This window comes from Oreochromis niloticus, linkage group LG16, assembly GCF_001858045.2.
Source record: "Oreochromis niloticus isolate F11D_XX linkage group LG16, O_niloticus_UMD_NMBU, whole genome shotgun sequence".
Taxonomy (NCBI): domain Eukaryota; kingdom Metazoa; phylum Chordata; class Actinopteri; order Cichliformes; family Cichlidae; genus Oreochromis; species Oreochromis niloticus.
This window is the reverse complement of record NC_031987.2, coordinates 35,291-57,589: the sequence shown is the minus strand read 5'-3', so window position 1 is coordinate 57,589 and position 22,299 is coordinate 35,291. Positions and strand designations below refer to the sequence as shown.

The 22,299-nt window shown below is 42.1% G+C and overlaps 1 protein-coding gene across 2 annotated transcripts in view; it reads left to right on the top strand.

Annotated features, from left to right (window-relative positions):
* The window catches only part of LOC100696313 (kinesin heavy chain), a 59,854-nt gene extending 38,498 nt beyond the window's left edge, over positions 1-21,356 (top strand). The window contains exons 24-26 of one of the 2 annotated variants that reach the window (XM_005463379.4): positions 4,054-4,270; positions 4,365-4,529; positions 17,570-21,356. In XM_005463379.4, the coding sequence (XP_005463436.1) occupies positions 4,054-4,270; positions 4,365-4,522 (375 nt within the window). In that variant the 3' untranslated portion in view covers positions 4,523-4,529; positions 17,570-21,356. Of the gene's footprint in view, positions 1-4,053; positions 4,271-4,364; positions 4,530-8,343; positions 10,043-17,569 lie in introns of those variants that run through there. The other variant, XM_019355864.2, reaches the window with a different exon arrangement.
* The last annotated feature ends 943 nt before the right edge of the window (positions 21,357-22,299 follow it).

Genomic DNA, 22,299 nt, shown 5'->3' with positions numbered 1-22,299 from the left:
GGCATAGTTACCGTGCTCGTTACCACAATAATAACGTAGTTACTGTAACGCGTTACTTAATAACGCGTTAGTCCCAACACTGATTATTAGGCAACTTCCTTTCCTTTGGCAAAATGGGTCAAAAGAAGGACTTGACAGGCTCAGAAAAGTCAAAACTAGTGAGATATCTTGCAGAGGGATGCAGCAGTCTTAAAATTGCAAAGCTTCTGAAGCGTGATCATCAAACAATCAAGCGTTTCATTTAAAATAGTCAACAGGGTCGCAAGAAGCGTGTGGAAAAACCAAGGCGCAAAATAACTGCCCATGAACTGAGAAAAGTCAAGCGTGCAGCTGCCAAGATGCCACTTGCCACCAGTTTGGCCATATTTCAGAGCTGCAACATCACTGGAGTGCCCAAAAGCACAAGGTGTGCAATACTCAGAGACATGGCCAAGGTAAGAAAGGCTGAAAGACGACCACCACTGAACAAGACACACAAGCTGAAACGTCAAGACTGGGCCAAGAAATATCTCAAGACTGATTTTTCTAAGGTTTTATGGACTGATGAAATGAGAGTGAGTCTTGATGGGCCAGATGGATGGGCCCGTGGCTGGATTGGTAAAGGGCAGAGAGCTCCAGTCCCACTCAGACGCCAGCAAGGTGGAGGTGGAGTACTGGTTTGGGCTGGTATCATCAAAGATGAGCTTGTGGGGCCTTTTCAGGTTGAGGATGGAGTCAAGCTCAACTCCCAGTCCTACTGCCAGTTTCTGGAAGACACCTTCTTCAAGCAGTGGTACAGGAAGAAGTCTGCATCCTTCAAGAAAAACGTGATTTTCATGCAGGACAATGCTCCATCACACGCGTCCAAGTACTCCACAGCGTGGCTGGCAAGAAAGGGTATAAAAGAAGAAAAACTAATGACATGGCCTCCTTGTTCACCTGATCTGAACCCCATTGAGAACCTGTGGTCCATCATCAAATGTGAGATTTACAAGGAGGGAAAACAGTACACCTCTCTGAACAGTGTCTGGGAGGCTGTGGTTGCTGCTGCACGCAATGTTGATGGTGAACAGATCAAAACACTGACAGAATCCATGGATGGCAGGCTTTTGAGTGTCCTTGCAAAGAAAGGTGGCTATATTGGTCGCTGATTTGTTTTTGTTTTGTTTTTGAATGTCAGAAATGTATATTTGTGAATGTGGAGATGCTATATTGGTTTCACTGGTAAAAATAAATAATTGAAATGGGTATATATTTGTTTTTTGTTAAGTTGCCTAATAATTATGCACAGTAATAGTCACCTGCACACACAGATATCCCCCTAAAATAGCTAAAACTACAAACAAACTAAAAACTACTTCCAAAAACATTCAGCTTTGATATTAATGAGTTTTTTGGGTTCATTGAGAACATGGTTGTTGCTCAATAATAAAATTATTCCTCAAAAATACAACTTGCCTAATAATTCTGCACTCCCTGTAGAAATGGTCATCCATGCATTTGTCTCATCTCGTTTAGATTATTGCAATTCTTTGTTTACTTGTTTAAGTAAAGCCTCTGTGGATCATTTGCAAGTTGTTCAGAACGCTGCCGCAAAGCTTCTGACCAAATCTTCTAAATACTCCCACGTTACACCCCTGCTGATCCAGTTGCACTGGCTTCCCATAAAATTCAGAATCCACTTCAAAATTTTGACTTTGACATTCAGGGCTCTGCATGGACATGCACCAACCTATATCAGAGATCTTTTACATCAGTACATCTCCAGCAGGTCCTTGAGGTCATGTGATCAGGGCTTGCTGGTCGTCCAACATATGAGGCTGAAAATGAAAGGCGATAGAGCGTTTGTAACTGTGGCCCCCAGACTCTGGAACTCCCTTCCTTTAAGCCTGAGATCTGTGCACTCAGTGGTTTCATTTAAGAAACAGCTAAAAACCCATCTTTTTAAACTTGCTTTTGGTTGATTTCTGTTTTTATGTTTTAGCTTTTCTGTGAAGCACTTTGTGATTTTTGTCTTGAAAGGTGCTATACAAATAAAATTTTACCTACTTTACTTACTTAATCTAACTAATTACTATTTCTATCGTTACAACGCCGTTACCGTTACTAACAAGAAAATGCGATGCGGTTGCGTTACTATTTTTCAACAAACAGACGGTTGAAGCTGTGTTCAGCTTACCGCATCTTATATCAGTTGCACAGAAGTAGCTGTAAGTAATCTGGGCGCTACAGCTTTAAGCAGCTGCGCGCTCCCGTGGGCGGCAAACAGTTTCTAGCAGATGATCAGTTTTTGGCACAACACCTGGAGCTAAGGGGGCAAAACAATCGCATGAGTGCTGCTGTTTGACTGAGGAAGAATAAAGCAGTCGTGGTAAGCCAATCACATGACCACTTTAAGATGCCAAAGCACCAAGGTGATATATACCAGTTTTTAAATTGTGTTGATAGGCCACGTAAAACCAGAGTCGTGGTAAACAATATATATGCGGCATTTTTTCCTGAATAGTTTCGTCACGTTTAGTGTCTAAGGAAAGCGCTAGCAAGCACTCTCTGCTTATGAGCAGAAACAAAACAAACAAACAAAACAAAAAACAGCCCGTTCGTGTTGGTGGAAAAATTCACCATGTCGACCAATCAAAAAATGATATGGCAACATGACATTTGGTTGTTTAGGAAGAGGGGGAAGTTTTAGGAGTGACAGCGAGTGAGAGAGAGAGAGACAGACAGACAGTAGAAAAAGAGAGAGAGCGAGTTTTGAGATGTGAGAGATTTGTGACGTTTAGCGTGTTTGCAGTGTGTAGTTAATGTGTTGTCTTGTGTAGTTAGTGTGTAGTGTAGAGGATAGTTTTGTGTTGTGTGTCAGAACAATGAGGCGACTGCTGAATGAAAACAGGAGCAGTGATACACCTGCTGCTGGCAGACCTGCAGGTATCAGGCTGTGATGTTCTCCTTTATAGTGGACAGAAATTTTTGCAGTGTCACAAATAATTTGTGTGGCATCTTATTGAATGCAGAACAGCTGATTGTTATGTAAATAGTTTGAAATGGTTATTTAAAAAAGGGGTAAAAGGTAAATGGCTGCAAATTACTTTGTTTGCAAAACCTGTGTATATGATTTTAAAACTGACAATTTATATTTGCATTTAAGGTTATGAAATATGATTCATTAAACATGTTTGTGGTTGTTACAGTAAAAACTATAACTTTTTCTACTCAGATTTTATGTTTTTTGTCGGATTTTAGATCAATTGTGTTAATACAGTATGTCAAAATGAAAACATAACTGTAAATTCAGACACGTGAGGTTGTGCTGAAAAGAATGATACCAAACAAGGCAAATAAACAGTTTTTAAAGGTGAAATGTAGACGGAAAATCAAAAGTAGTTAAAAATGGCCAATTATACCCTGGACCCCAGAGGTTTAAATGTTTTTTTAAAGTAATGCAGTAGTTACTTTTCAAGTAATTGATTATTTTTAGAATCTTGTAACTCAGTTACTAACTCAGTTACTTTTTTGAAGAAGTAACTAGTAATTATAATTAATTACTTTTTCAAAGTAAGTTGCCCAACACTGCACTTGGGACCGCTTGAGACAAAACAACATCTGGCGTCTCAGTCAGGGTTGCTTTCACGGTCACTAAGACAACAGGCTGTTAGGTGAAAGGTGAGAGAATAGGGAAAAGCACTCAGTACACGTTTAACAGAGTTTGTAGGTGCAGCTCCCCAGGCGGACTGCTGAGAGGCTGGGACCAGCCTGGGGCACCGACGAAGGGAGAATTAAGTGTAAACTATGATTTCTCCCCATTAGTTTTAATCAATCAGATAGATGCACAGTCTCTTATAAAACTTTGTATACTGATAAGTTGAGAAACTCTGATTTGGGAAGACGGACTGCAGCTTTACACCCTGTGGTCTTCTGAACAAAAGGGATCCATGTACATGATAACATGTAATCATTCATCACCTGCTTTAATAAATAATAATTAAAGAAAGAAGTGTTTTACTGGGGATTCCTCAAGGTGGATAAACAAACACGCTGTCAAGTCACATAACTGACAGTAGCTGTTTCCTCCAGCTGGTTCGGGATAACGCTGAGCTCCGCTGTGAGCTGCCCAAATTGGAGAAGCGTCTTCGGGCGACAGCGGAGCGAGTGAAAGCTCTGGAAACAGCTCTGAAAAATGCAAAAGAGTCGGCTGTGAAGGATCGCAAACGCTACCAACAGGAAGTTGACCGCATCAAAGAGGCCGTGCGGTCCAAAAACCTGTTCAGGAAAGGACACTCAGCTCAGATCGGTGAGAAGATAACTTAAAATAGGCCAAGTCTGATATGTGATGTGATAGGCTGTTTGTCATTACCTAAACTCTCCTGTTACCTGCATTCATATAGCCAAGCCAATAAGAGCCGGTCATCAGCACCATCAGAATCCGTCCTCCTCCCATGCTATCCGACCGATCATCAGAGGAGGGGGTGCAGGGTCCAGCCCACGACACCAACCCCCCCAACACCAACCTCTGCAACATCTCCACCAGAGCCACAGCAAGTAGGCTCCAGGTGAGTCACACCTCAGAAACCATGGCACACATCTACATAGCTTCAGCCACAACTTTATTTCTGTCAGCACTGCTTGTCAAACTGATCTGTTTTATTACAGCTCATTAAATAAAATGCTTGGGAGCTTTTCTATATTTGAGTGAAGGAAAAAAGGATAAAAGACATGCTGTGGGAGAGAGCCAGAGATTAATAATATCTAATGATTAAATGCAGAGAGGTGTATAAACACAGGGTGAGTGAAAAAGGTGACTGAAGAAGAAACACCCAGTGCATCCTGGGAATCCCCCGGCAGCCTACACCCACATAGCAAGCAGGTCTGGCCCGGATCTGGTATCAAGCCGGCACTGCTGGTTGACTTCTGGCATGGTAAGTGGTATGTCATCCAGATATGGGCCAGGCCTGGCGTAGATGGCACTGTTTATGTTCCTATTTTCCTATTTTAGTTAGAAGACCCAAATGCCATGTTGCAATACTACAGGGAGTGCAGAATTATTAGGCAAGTTGTATTTTTGAGGAATAATTTTATTATTGAGCAACAACCATGTTCTCAATGAACCCAAAAAACTCATTAATATCAAAGCTGAATGTTTTTGGAAGTAGTTTTTAGTTTGTTTGTAGTTTTAGCTATTTTAGGGGGATATCTGTGTGTGCAGGTGACTATTACTGTGCATAATTATTAGGCAACTTAACAAAAAACAAATATATACCCATTTCAATTATTTATTTTTACCAGTGAAACCAATATAACATCTCCACATTCACAAATATACATTTCTGACATTCAAAAACAAAACAAAAACAAATCAGCGACCAATATAGCCACCTTTCTTTGCAAGGACACTCAAAAGCCTGCCATCCATGGATTCTGTCAGTGTTTTGATCTGTTCACCATCAACATTGCGTGCAGCAGCAACCACAGCCTCCCAGACACTGTTCAGAGAGGTGTACTGTTTTCCCTCCTTGTAAATCTCACATTTGATGATGGACCACAGGTTCTCAATGGGGTTCAGATCAGGTGAACAAGGAGGCCATGTCATTAGTTTTTCTTCTTTTATACCCTTTCTTGCCAGCCACGCTGTGGAGTACTTGGACGCGTGTGATGGAGCATTGTCCTGCATGAAAATCATGTTTTTCTTGAAGGATGCAGACTTCTTCCTGTACCACTGCTTGAAGAAGGTGTCTTCCAGAAACTGGCAGTAGGACTGGGAGTTGAGCTTGACTCCATCCTCAACCCGAAAAGGCCCCACAAGCTCATCTTTGATGATACCAGCCCAAACCAGTACTCCACCTCCACCTTGCTGGCGTCTGAGTGGGACTGGAGCTCTCTGCCCTTTACCAATCCAGCCACGGGCCCATCCATCTGGCCCATCAAGACTCACTCTCATTTCATCAGTCCATAAAACCTTAGAAAAATCAGTCTTGAGATATTTCTTGGCCCAGTCTTGACGTTTCAGCTTGTGTGTCTTGTTCAGTGGTGGTCGTCTTTCAGCCTTTCTTACCTTGGCCATGTCTCTGAGTATTGCACACCTTGTGCTTTTGGGCACTCCAGTGATGTTGCAGCTCTGAAATATGGCCAAACTGGTGGCAAGTGGCATCTTGGCAGCTGCACGCTTGACTTTTCTCAGTTCATGGGCAGTTATTTTGCGCCTTGGTTTTTCCACACGCTTCTTGCGACCCTGTTGACTATTTTGAATGAAACGCTTGATTGTTTGATGATCACGCTTCAGAAGCTTTGCAATTTTAAGACTGCTGCATCCCTCTGCAAGATATCTCACTAGTTTTGACTTTTCTGAGCCTGTCAAGTCCTTCTTTTGACCCATTTTGCCAAAGGAAAGGAAGTTGCCTAATAATTATGCACACCTGATATAGGGTGTTGATGTCATTAGACCACACCCCTTCTCATTACAGAGATGCACATCACCTAATATGCTTAATTGGCAGTAGGCTTTCGAGCCTATACAGCTTGGAGTAAGACAACGTGCATGAAGAGGATGATGTGGACAAAATACTCATTTGCCTAATAATTCTGCACTCCCTGTATACTGCTATGGTAGCCAATGTTTCAAATGCAGATTTGGCAGGTTTGTGAGTGTACACTTTATCCAAAACCTAGTGACGGTTTACTCATCTTTGCCAGTGGGTGTCTGTAGCTCAGGAGGTAGAGCAGGTCACCTACTGATCGGAGCGTTACTGGTTCGATCCCTGGCTCCTCCAGTCTGCATGTCAAGGGTGTGAATGTGTATGAATGTAGTTAGGAAGCACTCAGTTAAGAGAAAGTGTGTGGTTGGGTGAATGTGGCATTTTGTATAGAGCACTTTGAGTAATCCGGGAGAGTAGAAAAGCGCTATACAAGAATCAGTCCATTCACTGTCTGAACAGAGTTTCGTCATGTTACTTTTTCACTATTATGTTCCGGCACATGTTGTTATTACATGGCTTGATTAAAGTACACATAAGGCTGACACGTGGACCACCAAAGGGCCATCATTCTTTGCAGTATGTGGGCCATGTGTAAGCACATTGTGTGGGCCAGATCGGGGCCACACCAATTTTGCTATGTGGGCACCTATTGCAGCATAAGTAGAGAGAGTGTCTGTCTCCTGAATCCAAACTGGAAGCTGGTTCCACAGAAGAGGGGACTGAAAACTGAAGGCTCTGCCTCCCATTCTACTTTTAAATACTCTAGGAACAACAAGTAGGCCTGCAGTGTGAGAGCGAAGTGCTCTAATGGGGTGATATGGTACTACAAGGTCATTAAGATAAGATGGGGTCTGATTATTTAAGACCTTGTATGTGAGGAGCAGGATTTTGCATTCTGGATTTAACAGGAAGCCAATTAGGGAAGCCAATACAGGAGAAATCTGCTCTCTCTTTCTAGTCCCTGTCAGGACTCTTGCTGCAGCATTTTGGATTAACTGAAGGCTTTTCAGGGAGTTTTTAGGACATCCTGATAATAATGAATTACAGTAGTCCAGCCTGGAAGTAATAAATGCATGAACTAGTTTTTCAGCATCACTCTGAGACAGGATATTTCTAATTTTAGAGATGTTGCACAACTGGAAGAAAGCAGTCTTACATATTTGTTTAATATGTGCATTGAAGGACATGTCCTGGTCAAAAATGACTCCAAGGTTCCTCACAGCATTACTGGAGGCCAAGGTAATGCCATCCAGAGTAAGAATCTGGTTAGATATCATATTTCTAAGATTTCGGCGTGCTTTTCCAGTTGTGCCAGCATCTCTGTCCACATGGCTAGCATGTAGCCACGTTAGCTGAATGGCTGAATCGAGAATGTTGTCATTCAGCGGCGTTTCCGTGAAGATAAACACACAGCAGTCTCTTAGTTTGCGACGTTTTGCTCTCTGCTGTCGGATGTGATCGAGTTCATTGTCCAGTGAGCATACGTTTGCCAGAATGATAGATGGAACAGTCAGTCTGGTTGGGTTAGCCTTTAGCTTAGCCCGGACACCACCTCGCTTGCTGCGCTTCCGGGTTCGGAACTGTTAGGAGATGCTTGCGGCATCTCCTCACAGGGATGGTAGCAGTAGGCAATTTGAGGGCGCACTCACGGGAACTCAAGATAGCGCCGGTGTGTATGGCAAGCCGTCCTCGTCCGGGTCTGTGGCTCTGCTTTTTACCTTCCCTACCCCTTTTACTGGACCTTGGCATAGTACTTCTTATTTTTTTGGTTTTATGCTCATGCTCATTTTGTGCACTAATAACCTACAACAGACAAACGCTTTTAAATCTCCGATTCTCTTATTTGCATCGCTCGGATCCATATTGGAACCTGGGTGACACCACCCTGTTACAGCAAGACTCCTCCACCAGTATTTCCTGCCTACCCCTTCCCAACCTGCACAAGAAACATTACAGGAAACGAGGTAAAAGGAGTGGTCTTCGCGTCCGCCTCGAGGCTTACCTTAAAGCAAGGGCTACAGATTATCCATATGCTAGCCGGGATATTCTGCGCTTTCTCCCCTCCTCCGGAGACCGCTTTGATGCTAAACTGCTAAGCCATTGGTGGATCTGCCCCACTGGATTTCAAGCCTACCCAGCCCTTCCAGTGGCATGCCTCCCTGTTTGGTCCTGGATTATGTCCTCCAGACGTGGGGTCCATCACAGCAACCTAAGCGTTCTGCGACGTGCTACCAGTGGTGACCTAGCTCCCTGAACACGGATGGTTTTACTAAGTGTCAGGTCACTGGCGAACAAGACCTTTCTTTTAAATGACTTTTTCCTCGCTACTCGACTGGACGTTTTACTCCTAACGGAGACTTGGATTCGCCCTGGTGAGTCCATCCCCTTCTCTGAGCTTCTCCCACCAGACTGTTCCTTTTTTAGCTCACTGAGACTTACTGGCTGAGGTGGTGGCTTAGCTTTGGTTTTTAAAAATAAACATAAAGTTCAGCAGCTACCCTCCCCTACATACCCCAGCTTTGAAGCTCAGCTACTGGAGATGACTGACTCTTTGGCTACTCTGTGTGTTGTGGTCTATCGCCCGCCTAAATACAATAAGACTTTTATCTTTGAATTTGCCGACCTTTTAGCATCTGTTCTTTTTAAATATGGCTGTGTTCTTATTGCTGGCGAGTTTAATATACACGTCTGCTGTAAGGATGACCCGTTAGCTAAAGACTTTCTTGCATTAACTGACTCTTTTAACCTTGTTCAATGGGTAAATGAATCAACCCATCCTAAGGGCCACACCCTTGACTTGATCCTTTCTTATGGCTTGGACATTTGCATCAAGGATATAAACAATGTTACGATCTCCGACCACTCCCCAGTCATCTTTGATGTTGACTTAGATAATACTGAACTGTACCCTGAGTTCCTGCTTTGCCCTTTACGTATAGTTAGTGCTGAAACTGTGGCAAATTTTTTTCTTTCCTGAATTCTGCATCCACTACTTTTGATTATTCTACCTGTCATATGGTTGATGACTTTGCAAACACCTTGCTATCCATATGCTCCTCTATCCTTGACACTGTTGCACCTATTAAAATGAAGCGCCCTAGAACCTTTTCTCAATGCTGGTTAAACGACTCTATGCGCGCCTTACGACGTGTCTGCCGCCGTGATGAGAGGAGTTGGAAAAAAGATAAACTCCAGGTATCTTATGAAATCCTACGTGCCAGCCGCTCGAAATTTCAAACTGCTGCTAAAATAGCCAAAGTGGCTTTCTTATCAAAAATTATCCTGTCTTTTGATCACAGCCCCAGAACGCTATTTAAAATTTTTAATTCTGTGGTCAATCCCCGTCCTGATATGCCGCTGGTGTGCTTTCCGGCTCTTTGTGAACAATTTTTAATTCACTTCTTAGATAAAAGTTTCTTCGTAGGGGTGGGCGGTATAAACGGGATACGGTAGAAACAATATTAATTTGGCCAACGGTAGAGATTTTGGTCGTGTCCAAATTCATGGGCTGCATCCTCCTGAGGACCCGGCCTTTGCGGTCTATGTGGGCCAGGTCCTCAGAAGGTCGGGTAGGCCGGAAGTAAGCGGCTGTGGAATTGGACGGTCTAGCCTTCTGATTAGCGTCACTGCTGTCTCGGTGGAGTTTAATAAATTCGGCCGTCTGCTCCTTGCTATGTAAAATATAACAGGACACTGGCATAAATTCTTGACCGTCTCACACTTCTGTTTAATCAGTTTTCTGTTTGACGTTTTTTCAGCTGTGTGAAAACCACCCGGGGGATTAATAAAGTTTTATTTTATCTAATCTAATCTAATAACTTTAATCTCAGCCAAACCGATTTACTCACGAACAAATAAAACACTGAAAAAAGCCAAAAAATAACATTTTTAGGTTGTCTAAGTGACTTATATATTACGTTTAACCTGAGTAGCGAAAGTCCGCGGTGATCTGAAAATGATGTGCTGGGAGTTGTGCCGTTGTCGGCGGCTTCAGTGACCCTCGAGTTCCCGGCTAGTTATCGAGCTGGTGGGTAACAGACGTCTCTGAAAACGTCAAAGCACTTTTGGAAATATGCGATATCTTGATAAACTGAGCAGATATTTCAAGTTTACACACCCACATTCTCGCCTGAAAATATGTTAAAAGTTTATTTTGTGACCTAGAAAGATTAATAAGAGTAATTTTAAAACTTAGTAGTGGCCGCCATTGTTGGAAACTGGAGTTTGGCTGGGCCGCGCTATGAATTCTGGGATATGGTGGGCCACGAAGGACACAACCGACCCATCCTTCAAATTCGGGGAAAAGGAGGACGCATTTGTGGGCTGTATTCGGAAGAGTCTATGAATTTCGACAGCCTTCGGCGCGTCGCTGTGACATAATCGGTCTACAAATGCGTCCTCAGGAGGATGCAGCCCATGAATTTGGACACGACCTTTGACTATACCGCTCTACCACGATAGCGCATGTTGATGGTGTCATCAAGCTGCGCCTGTTTTGGTCGAAAGCATTGCAGCGGCTGCAAACAACATCATCTGCAAATTATGCCGAGTGACAGTAATAGCAAAGAGACAAAGCACTTGTGGAATATGGGGAAAGCCAAAAACTGCGCTTCCTCCACTTCCGTACCATTGATTCATTAATGCTGAATTCTCTGGCAGCTGCTCTATTCCCATGTTGTTGCAGTATATTAATGACTAACCTCGTATTGTGGATGGATTATCTCAGTTGTTCTCATAACTGAAGTTTGGTCCGTTTACAGCATCCTGCCATGCGATTGCATTTGTCCCTAACCATCGGGAACCCTCATGTTAACTTTTATCAAGTGGAAAAAAGTTAGCGTTCATCCTCCAGCTTCACTGTGCTATTGTTATGCTAACGTAGCTGTTTTGCTAGCGACCACGTAGCACATCATTATATACCAGCTAGCACAACTTCAGTAACCCTACAAACATCACTGCTGTTTAGTTTTCTGTCTTCATTTATGTTGGAAGTGATAGCAGAGCTGTACGTTTGAATGTTTCAGAAATCTCTCAGTCAGAACATGCTATATCATGTTTAGGTGGAAACTAGCGAGCTAACTTCCTGCTAACTTCTAACTCCGTTAAATTTAATAAATCCTGTTTTCATGGATGCCTGGATGTGAAACTTAATTGTTACACCTGGTAAAGCAGCAACGCTGATCATTTTATTAAAGATGAAAGAATGTAGACAGTTTTTAACTCTCAGTGATGCCGCAGTGTTTGTTTGACTTTGGGATCTGAAGCGGACGGAGTTTAGGACCCAGATTCCTCCGCGAGGCTCCTGACTACGGTAGCCGTAATGCTCCGGCAATCCATCAAGAGGCGCGGCTTCGTAGCTTACCAAAGTGGTACTAAAATATTTTTTGACACATTTCTGTGCGCCGTGTACCACATAAAATCGGTTCGAGGTCAGTAAGCACAACCAGAATTCATACATAAGGCACACTGTCGATTTTTGAGAAAATTAAAGGATTTTAAGTGCGCCTTATAGTACGGAAAATACGTTATACGGAAGACAAGACTATATCGCGATATACATTGTTACCGCACATGCTTCAAATTATACCGTGATATGGATTTTAGGCCATATCGCCCAGCCCTATTATGTGAATTGCAGGCTGATCTCTAAGTTCCCGTTCCTGTCTAAAATTCTCAAGAGGATAGTTCTTTTACCACTCCAGTCATATTTGGATGCGAATGACATTATTCATAAATTCCAGTCTGCCTTTAAACCACGTCATGGCACTGAAACAGCGTTGCTTAGCAGGGCTCTAGAGTGCGACCGAGTGCGACCAAATTTTTCAATGGCGCGACAAAAAAAAATCCTAGGTCGCACTGGTGCAACCAACTGTTTGAGTAAAAAAAAAAAAAAAAAAGTCTCTGCAACTCTGAAAGTCTCCTTGTGGTCAACAACAGACACACATTATGCTCCTATCATGGACTAAACCAATCAGAGATAGTCAGGGGCGGGACCTCTCTGATTGGCCATGATCCAGTTGAAAGTGCAGGTGGATAGAAAGAGGTGAGTAGCTTGAATAAAGCGATAAAGCTCAAAAACTATTTCAACAACCACCAAACAACAAATGAGAACAGATAAACAGACTCCACACAAAGACGTAAACACAGAGCGGACCGACGCATCAGAATCAGCTTTCTCTTTCTCGGCTTTCAGCCCCACGGCCCGTACACGGACACGCCGTCGGGGCTGAAAGCTGACAGCTCACTGATTCTGATGCGTCGGGTCCGCGCTGTGTTTACGTCTTTTTTGCGCTCGATTCTGAGCTGCAGGTTTTGTGTCTCTCCGACCAAAATTCACTGAATCAGCAGCAAAAGAAGATCCAAACTACGCTTCATATTTGATCAATGTCGTCATTAATTCCCTCTGACTTTTCTGTTTTGCTCCCACCACGATAAAATCACACTTCATGCACAGCTCACTCTCTCTCTTTCTCCCTCTCTCTCTCTCTGTGTACTTCAAGAACAGTTTCCCATCTCAAATCTATGTTTTCGGCATTATTCATTCGCTTATTACCCACCAGTCTACCGTTGTTTACAGCGCTGTATGTTTTTTTTTTTTACTTAAATGACCTTGGAGAAGAATATACTGAAGAAATTTAAACTTTTTTTTAAATTATGCAAAATTGCAGAATAATTTTTAAGGTTATCTGCTATAAAAAGCCAGGCCAAGAAAACCTACAATATTGCCAACGCACTTTAAACACAAGCAGTTTTTCAGTAACTGATCTTTCTGGTAGAAATGTCCTCCAAATAAAGAACTTTGTGTTGACAAGATTGTTAGTTAATCATTTCCAAATCAATATTGTCTGTATGGACAGCAATTTCCCCCCCAAAAAAGTGCACATGTAAAACTGCGGTGTGAAGAGATGCGGTAGAAAAATTTGGGTGCGCCTAACTTTTGTGCTGGTGTGCCTAAGAAAAAACAGTTAGGCACACCAGTGCAACCGTGGCAAAAAGTTAGTCTAGAGCCCTGCTTAGAGTCCTTAATGATCTTCTAATTGCTGATACTGGAAGCTCTGCGATCCTAGTTCTATTGGATTTATCCTCGGCCTTTGACATGGTGGATCACAGCATCTTATTAGCGAGGCTTGAGCATACTGTAGGCATTAGAGGTGTTGCCCTTGATTGGTTTAAATCATACCTCTCCATTAGGTCCTTCTCGGTCAACCTGGGCACCTGCTCTTCCACCGCTGCACCTGTCTCCTGTGGCGTGCGTCAAGGATCTGTGCTGGGCCCTGTTCTTTTCTCACTGTATATGCTCCCTCTAGGTGCAATCTTTGAAAAATACAATATCGCTTTTCACTGTTATGCTGACGATATATAGATCTACTTTGAACTAGCTGATGATCCTGCTCTGTCTCTGCACTGCTTTCAAGAGTGCATGTGTGAGGTCAAAGAGTTGCGCTTAGGAAACTTTCATCTTCTCAAGGCTCGCGGGGTGAGCCGTGTGGAATTAGTAAAGGACCCAAGATGCAGGCACTGCTGATGTGAGGTAGCTTTATTTGTGGCGGTTGAAAATACAAAAAGGCGAGGGTGGCGAAAAACAGAACTGAGAAAACCTAAAATGTGAAAACTAAGCATAAAACAAACCTGAAGCCAGAAACAGAGACGCAGGGACACACAGAGAGAAAAACATAAGATGACGTAGGGAGATAACGCAGATGAACTGGCAACAGGCAGGATAACACACAGGGCTTAAATACACACAGCAGTAATCACGGGATGGGAGACAGGAGGGGAACACACATGGGAGAAATCAGAGCTGACGAGACAGGGGAGGCGTAAACTGAACACACTCACATGAGACAAAGACTTTCAAAGTAAAACAGGAAACTCAGACACGCAAAGACACAGACTCAGAGACGCGGGCTTAACACAGACCTGACTACACTAGAGGGGATACACAGAACCAAAACATAAGAATAAACGAAGATACATCAAGAAATCAAAGATTAACAATACAGAACAGAAAACACTGGGTCACAGACCCAGGACCGTGACATATCTTAAATGATAAGAAAACTGAAATCGTGGTATTTGATGGTAATATTCCTCGCGGACAACTTCGTGATGCCTTTGGTTCCCTTACTAGCTCCCTCTCTGACACTGTTAGCAATTAACGGGTGTTGCAGGATAACTCTTTTAAATTTGATAAACAAGTGTCTGCTGTAGTTAGATCTAGTTTCTACCAACTGCGTCTCATTTCCAAGGCTAGGCATTATGTCCCGCATAAGGACCTGGAAAAGCTTGTTCATGCCTTTGTGACCTCTAGGCTGGATTACTGCAACTCCCCTTATTTCGGTCTTCATTCTGCCCTTCTTCATAGACTGCAAACTGTTCAAAATGCGGCGGCACGCCTTCTGACCGGAACTGGGAGGTTTGCCACTATTACCCCTGTTCTAGCTGACCTGCACTGGCTACCCATTAAATACCGCATCCAATTTAAAATACTGCTGCTTACTTTTAAAATGATCAACAACGCAGCCCCGAGCTACCTTATGGAACTCTTTAGATCGTACATTCCCGCTCAAGCACTAAGATCATCTACTCAGTTACTCCTGGTGCAGCCAAGATCTTGAGGTGACCGTGCGTTTGCTTTGGCTGCACCAGATTTATGGAATAACCTTCCTATTGCTAACCGCGCGTCTGATTCTATCCAATCATTTAAATCACGGTTAAAAACCTATTTATTTAACCTTGCCTTTCCTGCTAATTACTGCTTGTATCTGATCCCTACACTTACTCTATTTTACCTTTTATACATATCTTTTATGGTTTTGTGCTTTTAACATGTTTTACTTGATATGCATTTTATGCTATTCCTGTGTATTAGTGACACTGACCTGTTAGCATACTCGGTACTTTGTTATGGTCCTATAATATTTATCATGTTTCTGTCTTATTTTCTGTCTTTTATGTGAAGCACTTTGGTATACCATTGGTTTTTAAATGTGCTCTATAAATAAAGTTGTATTGTATTCTTTTGTTATAGGATCTTTGGGTAGAGTTGATATTCACATTGATATTCCAGAAGAGCGTAGCGGGTGTATGAGAGTCTTTGTAAATCTTTCACACACATGTTGTGTAATACGGGGGCAGAATCAATAGAAAAGCAAACAAAAAACAACAAAAATGCACCTTTTTAGGATCCGGAGTAGCGCGCTGCCATCACATCAATCCAAGATTAATTGAATTCCTCACAGTGTTATTGGAGGCCAAGGTAACGCCATTTAAAGTATCTGGTTAGATATCATGTTTTTAAGGTTTTTAGAAAACCCTGGTGGACTAATCCCAGGCTATCAAGACTAGCAATTGGGACATGGAATGTCACTTCTCTGGTGGGGATAGGTAACGACAGGCCAAGAGGATCATGGGTCGGGCAGTGGCTGAAGCAAAAACCTGGGTTTAGGTGGAATTCGGAGAGGCCATGCTAAAAGCCTTCTTAATTCCACTGACAAGTTATCTGTAAAGAAAGCAGAGTCTGTGTACAAGGGGGGGTGAGTTGTCCATCACCGGGAGTGAGGCCACTGAGGCAGTTAAACAACTCCGTGGTGGCAGAACTCCTGGGGTGGAAGAGGTTTGCCCTGAGTTCCTGAAGGCTCTGGATGCTGTAGGGCTGTTTTGGTGGTTCCCATCTTTATGAAGGGGGACTGGAGGGTGTGCTCCAACTACGGGGGGGGCAGGGATCACACTCCTCAGCCCTCCCAGGAAAGTCTATGCCAGGGTGCTGGGAAAGAGAGCACATCTGTTATTTGAGCATCAGATACAGATGGACTGATGGGCGGTTTTTGCCCCAGTCCTGGAACACTGGACCAGCGATTTACCATTTCAAGGATGCTTGAGTCTGCAAGTAATACAACATAACACAGTAAACTTGTAGATAGATGGATGGATGGTTTCAAACCACTGCAGCATAGTACCATTAATACCTACAGCACGTTCAAATCAGTGTAATAAATACTATGGTGAGCAGTATAAAAGTAACGGTTTTATAGCCAGCTTGAAGGCCTGTGGTACACAGCTGATTATCAGAGATAGGTTGATCATGTTTAAGATTGAAGCATTAATTAATGGCAGGACTTCATTGAGCAGTTTTGTAGGAATGGGGTTAATGATCTTCTGAGTTAGTGAGAAGCTATACAGAGTGAAGATGTAAAATTATTAACAAGATAATCGATCTCTGTGGGGTAGTCTTCAGGTAGCTGCTCTGTACTGTGTTGGCACAAGGCCAAAGAAGATAACATTTTCAATGCCATATGTCAGAACAAATCTAAAGTGTGATTAAATGTGTCATGGCTGTGTGCAAGCAGGCAGGGAGGAAGGACCCAAAATGCAGGACTCGGAGGCAGACATAAACTCAAAACACTCAGCTTTATTGCCGGATAGTAACAGAACAGAAACTTAACCAAACTGAGAATACAAAAACAAACTAAGCAGACAGGCTAAGCTAGGCTAGCAGACGGAACACACAGTTAACGTGAGGGTACGACGCGACAACGAGTAGGGGAAGACACAGACATTAAATACAAGAGGTGAACGGAGCGAAGAGGAAACAGCTGGGAGACACGGCTGACGCTGATTACACTGACATAAGACACAGACCTACAAAATAAAACAGGAAGCACACGACAGACACAGAGATCCAGACGAGACACAGAACTTAACACAGGCAGACTCATAAGCAGACATAATGACATCATGGACAGACAGGGGGAACACGGAAAGTGGGACCAGGGCAGGCACAGAACAGAAACCTAACAAATGGCAAATCTTAATGGAAAACACAATCAGAATAAACAAAAGCATAAAGAAACACAAAACACTGAGTCAACAGACTCAGGACCATGACAAAATGATCGTGTAATTTCCAGCATCTACATGGATATTAAAATCACCCACTATAATTATTTTATCTACGCTGATAAAAAAAAAAGTTTGAGAAAACTGAGTAGGAACAAACTCTTTCTCCCGGGTCAGAGTATGTTTAATATTTGATGTTGAAACCCTGAATTAACTGTTTAATCAATCAGTTTGTTAACTTCTTTCTGAGTCATTTTTTTAATTACTCCCGTTCTCCACAGGTAGCAGATGACTCTGGGTCAGTTTCCTTTTCTGTGGATCTTTGGACTCTCCTGTTTTCACAACTCTGCCTATACTGGAACCACACCCCACAATGTTCTGCCTTAACAGCCATTCCACCTTAAACAATCCACCTTAACAGCCTTGCCAGCTTAACAAACATTCCACCCTAACGCAGATGCTCTCTCTGACTGTTTTCTGAATTTTTGTTGTTGTTCTTTATTCTCAAACAATCAAATATCTTCAAAGAATTACCGCTAAGAAAAGTTAATATTTTATCTTTTTTTTTTTTTTTAACTAAATGACATTTTTAGATTTTTGGGTCTCTGTTGCCTTTATTACACAGCACAGTGGAGAAAGAGAGGAAGGATGCAGCAAAGGCTCTCGGGTCAGTTCCACCTGGTCGCTGCGTATGGTCTCCTTTAGCTATGAGCTAAACCTGCTCCCCTAAAGTTTAAAATGTGAGTCTGAATCTGAGTCTGTAAACCTGTTAGTGTTTACTCATCATGTTTATGGCATTCAACTCTCAGATTTAAAGCAAACAGATTTTTCACAGAGGTGCAGAATTCCTCGTTTGAAATTAATTAAATAAGAGTTTATTATAATCTTTAAAAAGTGTTATTGTCCAAAACCTAGGGGTAATCTGGAAATGCTGCTCCCTGATTCCGACTCCACCCAAGAAAAGGACAAAAACTTTTAGCAGTCTAAACTCTACACAGCTGTTTGTTGACTTCGGCAGTGAGCCACGCCAAAATAACAAAAAAAGGCCCTTAAAGGTCCGTAATGTTCCCTGCCGAAAATGAAAGTCAAACAACAGATACATTTCTAACCCAAGGTCCCACTCAAACAAGAGAAAACAGATTTCAACAGAAAAGGCTTCTTATTCCTATCAGGCTGCCAGGTTGTCTAATTTACAAAACTATTAATAACTATTTACAACGAGCTTGATTAGGTCTCACAACGCCACACACACAAGTTCACTTACTTTACTCACTAATGAACTTTTTGACTCAGGAGTTTCACACAGAGAACACTCAAAGTTACCTTTAGAAACACACGTGGTGTGGAGACCAGAGCTTGCTGTCCAATCTGGGAACAGGAATCCAAGCAAACAACTCGGCTGTCAAGATATACCCACACACAACCCTGGGAGGGAGGAGAGAGAAAAACCCACACCCACATCCTCTGGTGGGAGGGGTCACACAAATAAAAACACACATAACAATGATACTAAAATCAGTCAGGGCTCTAGACTAACTTTTTGCCACGGCTGCACTGGTCCGCCTAACTTTTTTTCTTAGGTGCACCAGCACAAAAGTTAGGTGCATCCAAATTTTTTAACCGCATTGCCTAACACCACAGTTTTACATGTTCATTTACTTTTTTTTTAAATTGCTAACAATCTTGTCAACACAAAGTTCTTTATTTGTTACTGAAAAAATGTGTTTAAAAGTGCTTCACTGAGCTGAAATTTAAACTTAAAACATCTCAAGATATATTCAATAAAAAGAAAATGTAAATTAAAAAGACCTCAAAGTGTCTCACAGGCTTCAAAATGAACATCTCAGTATCTGAACAGCTTTATATCTTATGGACCCTCCTCCATTGCAGTCACATGGCCCTCAGATGGCCAACTCCTGTAATCTGGCCTTTTCCCCCTTTTTTCCCATGTGTCTGCGATGACACCTGTAACCTGGGCAGCCGTGACATCATTACTGTACGTGGGGTTCACCTTCAAGCCATTTTTCTTGTGAAGAATTATTTTGGACTTGAACTTAGTGAACGGAACATCTTCTTTGGGAATATCGTAGGCGATGTTAAACTTAATCATCACATCGGCCTCCTCTGACGAGGAGGGGAAAGTTGGCCAGTGCATTTATCACAGCATATAATGTGTTTTCTGAATATACTGTGCTTTTTCAGCGTTTCATTTTGAAACATATTAGCTCCAGTCACAAATGCAGTATTGCCGGCCACGGTCTCTCCACACTCACCACAGTAAATGCAGTGCATCATGTTGTCAGCTTTACTGTATCTTAGCCAGGGAAACTAGTCAAGCCGCTCCCTTCCCAACGTATACACTTTTCCCTTTTACTGTCAGTCTGCTCTGAGTCCATCATATGTGGCTCATTATCTGATGCCGTCTCTAGACCAATGTTAGACATAACCTGAGAGGTTGATGGCTCCGTGTCAGAGCTCTCGCTATGAATTTCAGACGGATCAGGCCTTAACTTAACGAAAACGTTATCAATCGTTCTTTTCATCTTTTCTCATTGCCCACAGCTACAGCCACTTCTATCGTGTCTAGGCTGCTCACCTCTGTCTATCCGCCTGCACCTTCAAATGTACACACACATAGGCCTACAGGGATATCTGGACCCCGACCAATCAGAGAGCCCCTGCCCCTGACTATCTCTGATTGGTTTAGACCACGATACGGGCATAATGTGTGTTGTTTTCTTTACTTGAGTGACTGGTTGCACAGGTGCGACCTAGGATTCTTTTTGTCACACCACTGAGAAATTAGGTCACATGTCACACTCTAGAGCCTTGTCAGTTCTTATGTTTATGTTGATGCATAAAAAACCTCAGTATAAAATCATTTTTTAAAATGAAACAAATGTTTCTCACATTTTCTTTTTCATTTTTAAATACAATTTTCAAAGTGTTACAACTTTTAATTATATGAGTTTTAAATTACAGCCATCCTCTCACACACTTTGTCTTTCATTCAAACCATAAATATAATGGCAGCTTTAAAAAATGCTGCTAGAGGAATAAAATTCAGGAAATTCCAGGAACATGATCGAAAGTTGTTTGTTTTTTTTAATTAATTTTAAACTTTTTTTCCTGACGACAGTGTTGGATTGCCGATATTGATTGTGTGTTTTTAATGTGTTTATTACTGAACTGAAATGTAATTTAAGGAGTTTATTTTACTGTTTATTTATTAGTTAAAAATGAAAAATGTGTATGTTACTTTTGTCATCCAGCTGGAAATGAACGTGTGTCAGTGTGTTTGTGTGTGTTTGTTTTGTGGTTGTTGTTGTTGTTGTTGTTGTGAATCTGCAGTAAGTTTACAGAGTGGCGAAGCTGATGAATGACAGCTTCGAAGTGACACGGTCAGCTGATGGCAGATGTTGTGAACAGGAAGTTAGTGACATGATGTCAGCCAATCAGAACATCATGTTTTCTGCAGTGTTTGTGGTCACTTTACATCTCCAACATTGTATTGAAAGCAAGCTAAAGCACATCTGTTTGTAAGTGTTTATTGATGTATTGGTAATGTTTACGTGCTGCTAATGAAAGTGTTTATTATAACTACGTTCATAATGTGCTGTAAGAACAAAGTGATACTGAAGTGATTCACAGGTTGTTGTAAAGACATCGAACATCACGTGTTTCTGAACATGTTAAATAAAGTGAAAGATGGAGTGTTTATCTGACATCAGGAATAGTGTTTACTTCTTAATCATTTATTTAAACACTGGAAAAATTCGAGATCGGATGATTAAACTGATAAATGGGCCAACTATTTTTCATATACAGGTCAGCTTAAGTAGTTAAGCTCGTGATTAATTACAACAGCTGTAATCAGGTTTATGTGAACTATTGGCATCATCATTTATTTATGTTATATTTTGCACTCTGTTTCTGTTGAGATGGTGTACGCATCTTCAATACATTTGCTTTTTTAACTGTCTTAAGGAGTGGAATGACCATTCTATTTGCTATTTTTTCTTTATGTTTCTTGTAAAAAATCTAATAAAATTAAAGTCTTAAAAAAAACACTGGAAAAATTCTAGAATAACATTTATAAAACAGACTTTTAATCAGCCTCTCATGAATTGCCACTTTACCGTGACACTTTGGGGGTGTCCAAATTCATGGGCTGCATCCTCCTGAGGCCGCATTTGTTGGCCGACGTGCCGAAGGCTGTCCAAATTCGTAGACTCCTCCAAAGGCAGCCGGCAAATGTGTCCTCCTATTCCCAGGATGGGTCGAGTGTATCCTTTGTGGCCCACCATATCCCAGAATTCATAGCACGGCCCAGCCAATTCCAGTTTCCAACAATGGCGGCCGCTACTAAGTTTTAATATTACTCTTATTAATCTTTCTGGGTCACAAAATAAACTTTTAACATTAAACTCGATAGCTAGACGGGGCGAGAGCAGCGAACTCCCAGCACATCGTTATCAAACCCCGTGGTCTTTGACTACTCAGGTTAAACATAATATATATAAGTCACTTTGATAACTTAGAAATGTTATTGTCTTTTTTTCAGAATTTGATTTGTTCCTGAGTAAATCAGTTTGGCTGAGATTAAAGTTATAGTTTTCACACAGCTGAACAAACATCAAACGGGAAACTGATTAAACAGAAGTGTGAGATGGTCGACAACTTACGCCAGTGTCACGTTATATTTTGGATAGAAAGGAGCAGACAGCTGAGTTTAGTAAACCCAGGATTACATAATAACCTAACCTAAACCCCTAACCCTAACCCATATCGTACTGAGAAGAGGCCCCAGGCCAGACCCAGGAAACTGGAGATTCTGGGAAAGCCTCATGTTCCCTCGAATAACCAGGAGGTGGCGGGTGGGAAGGAGGAGGTCTGTGCTTCTCTACTTCAACTGCTGCACCTGTAATCTGACCTCTTTTAGTCAATATTTATACTGCAAGACTGTTTAGAAACACACTAATCAGACAAATCATCTTATCTACTCACCATC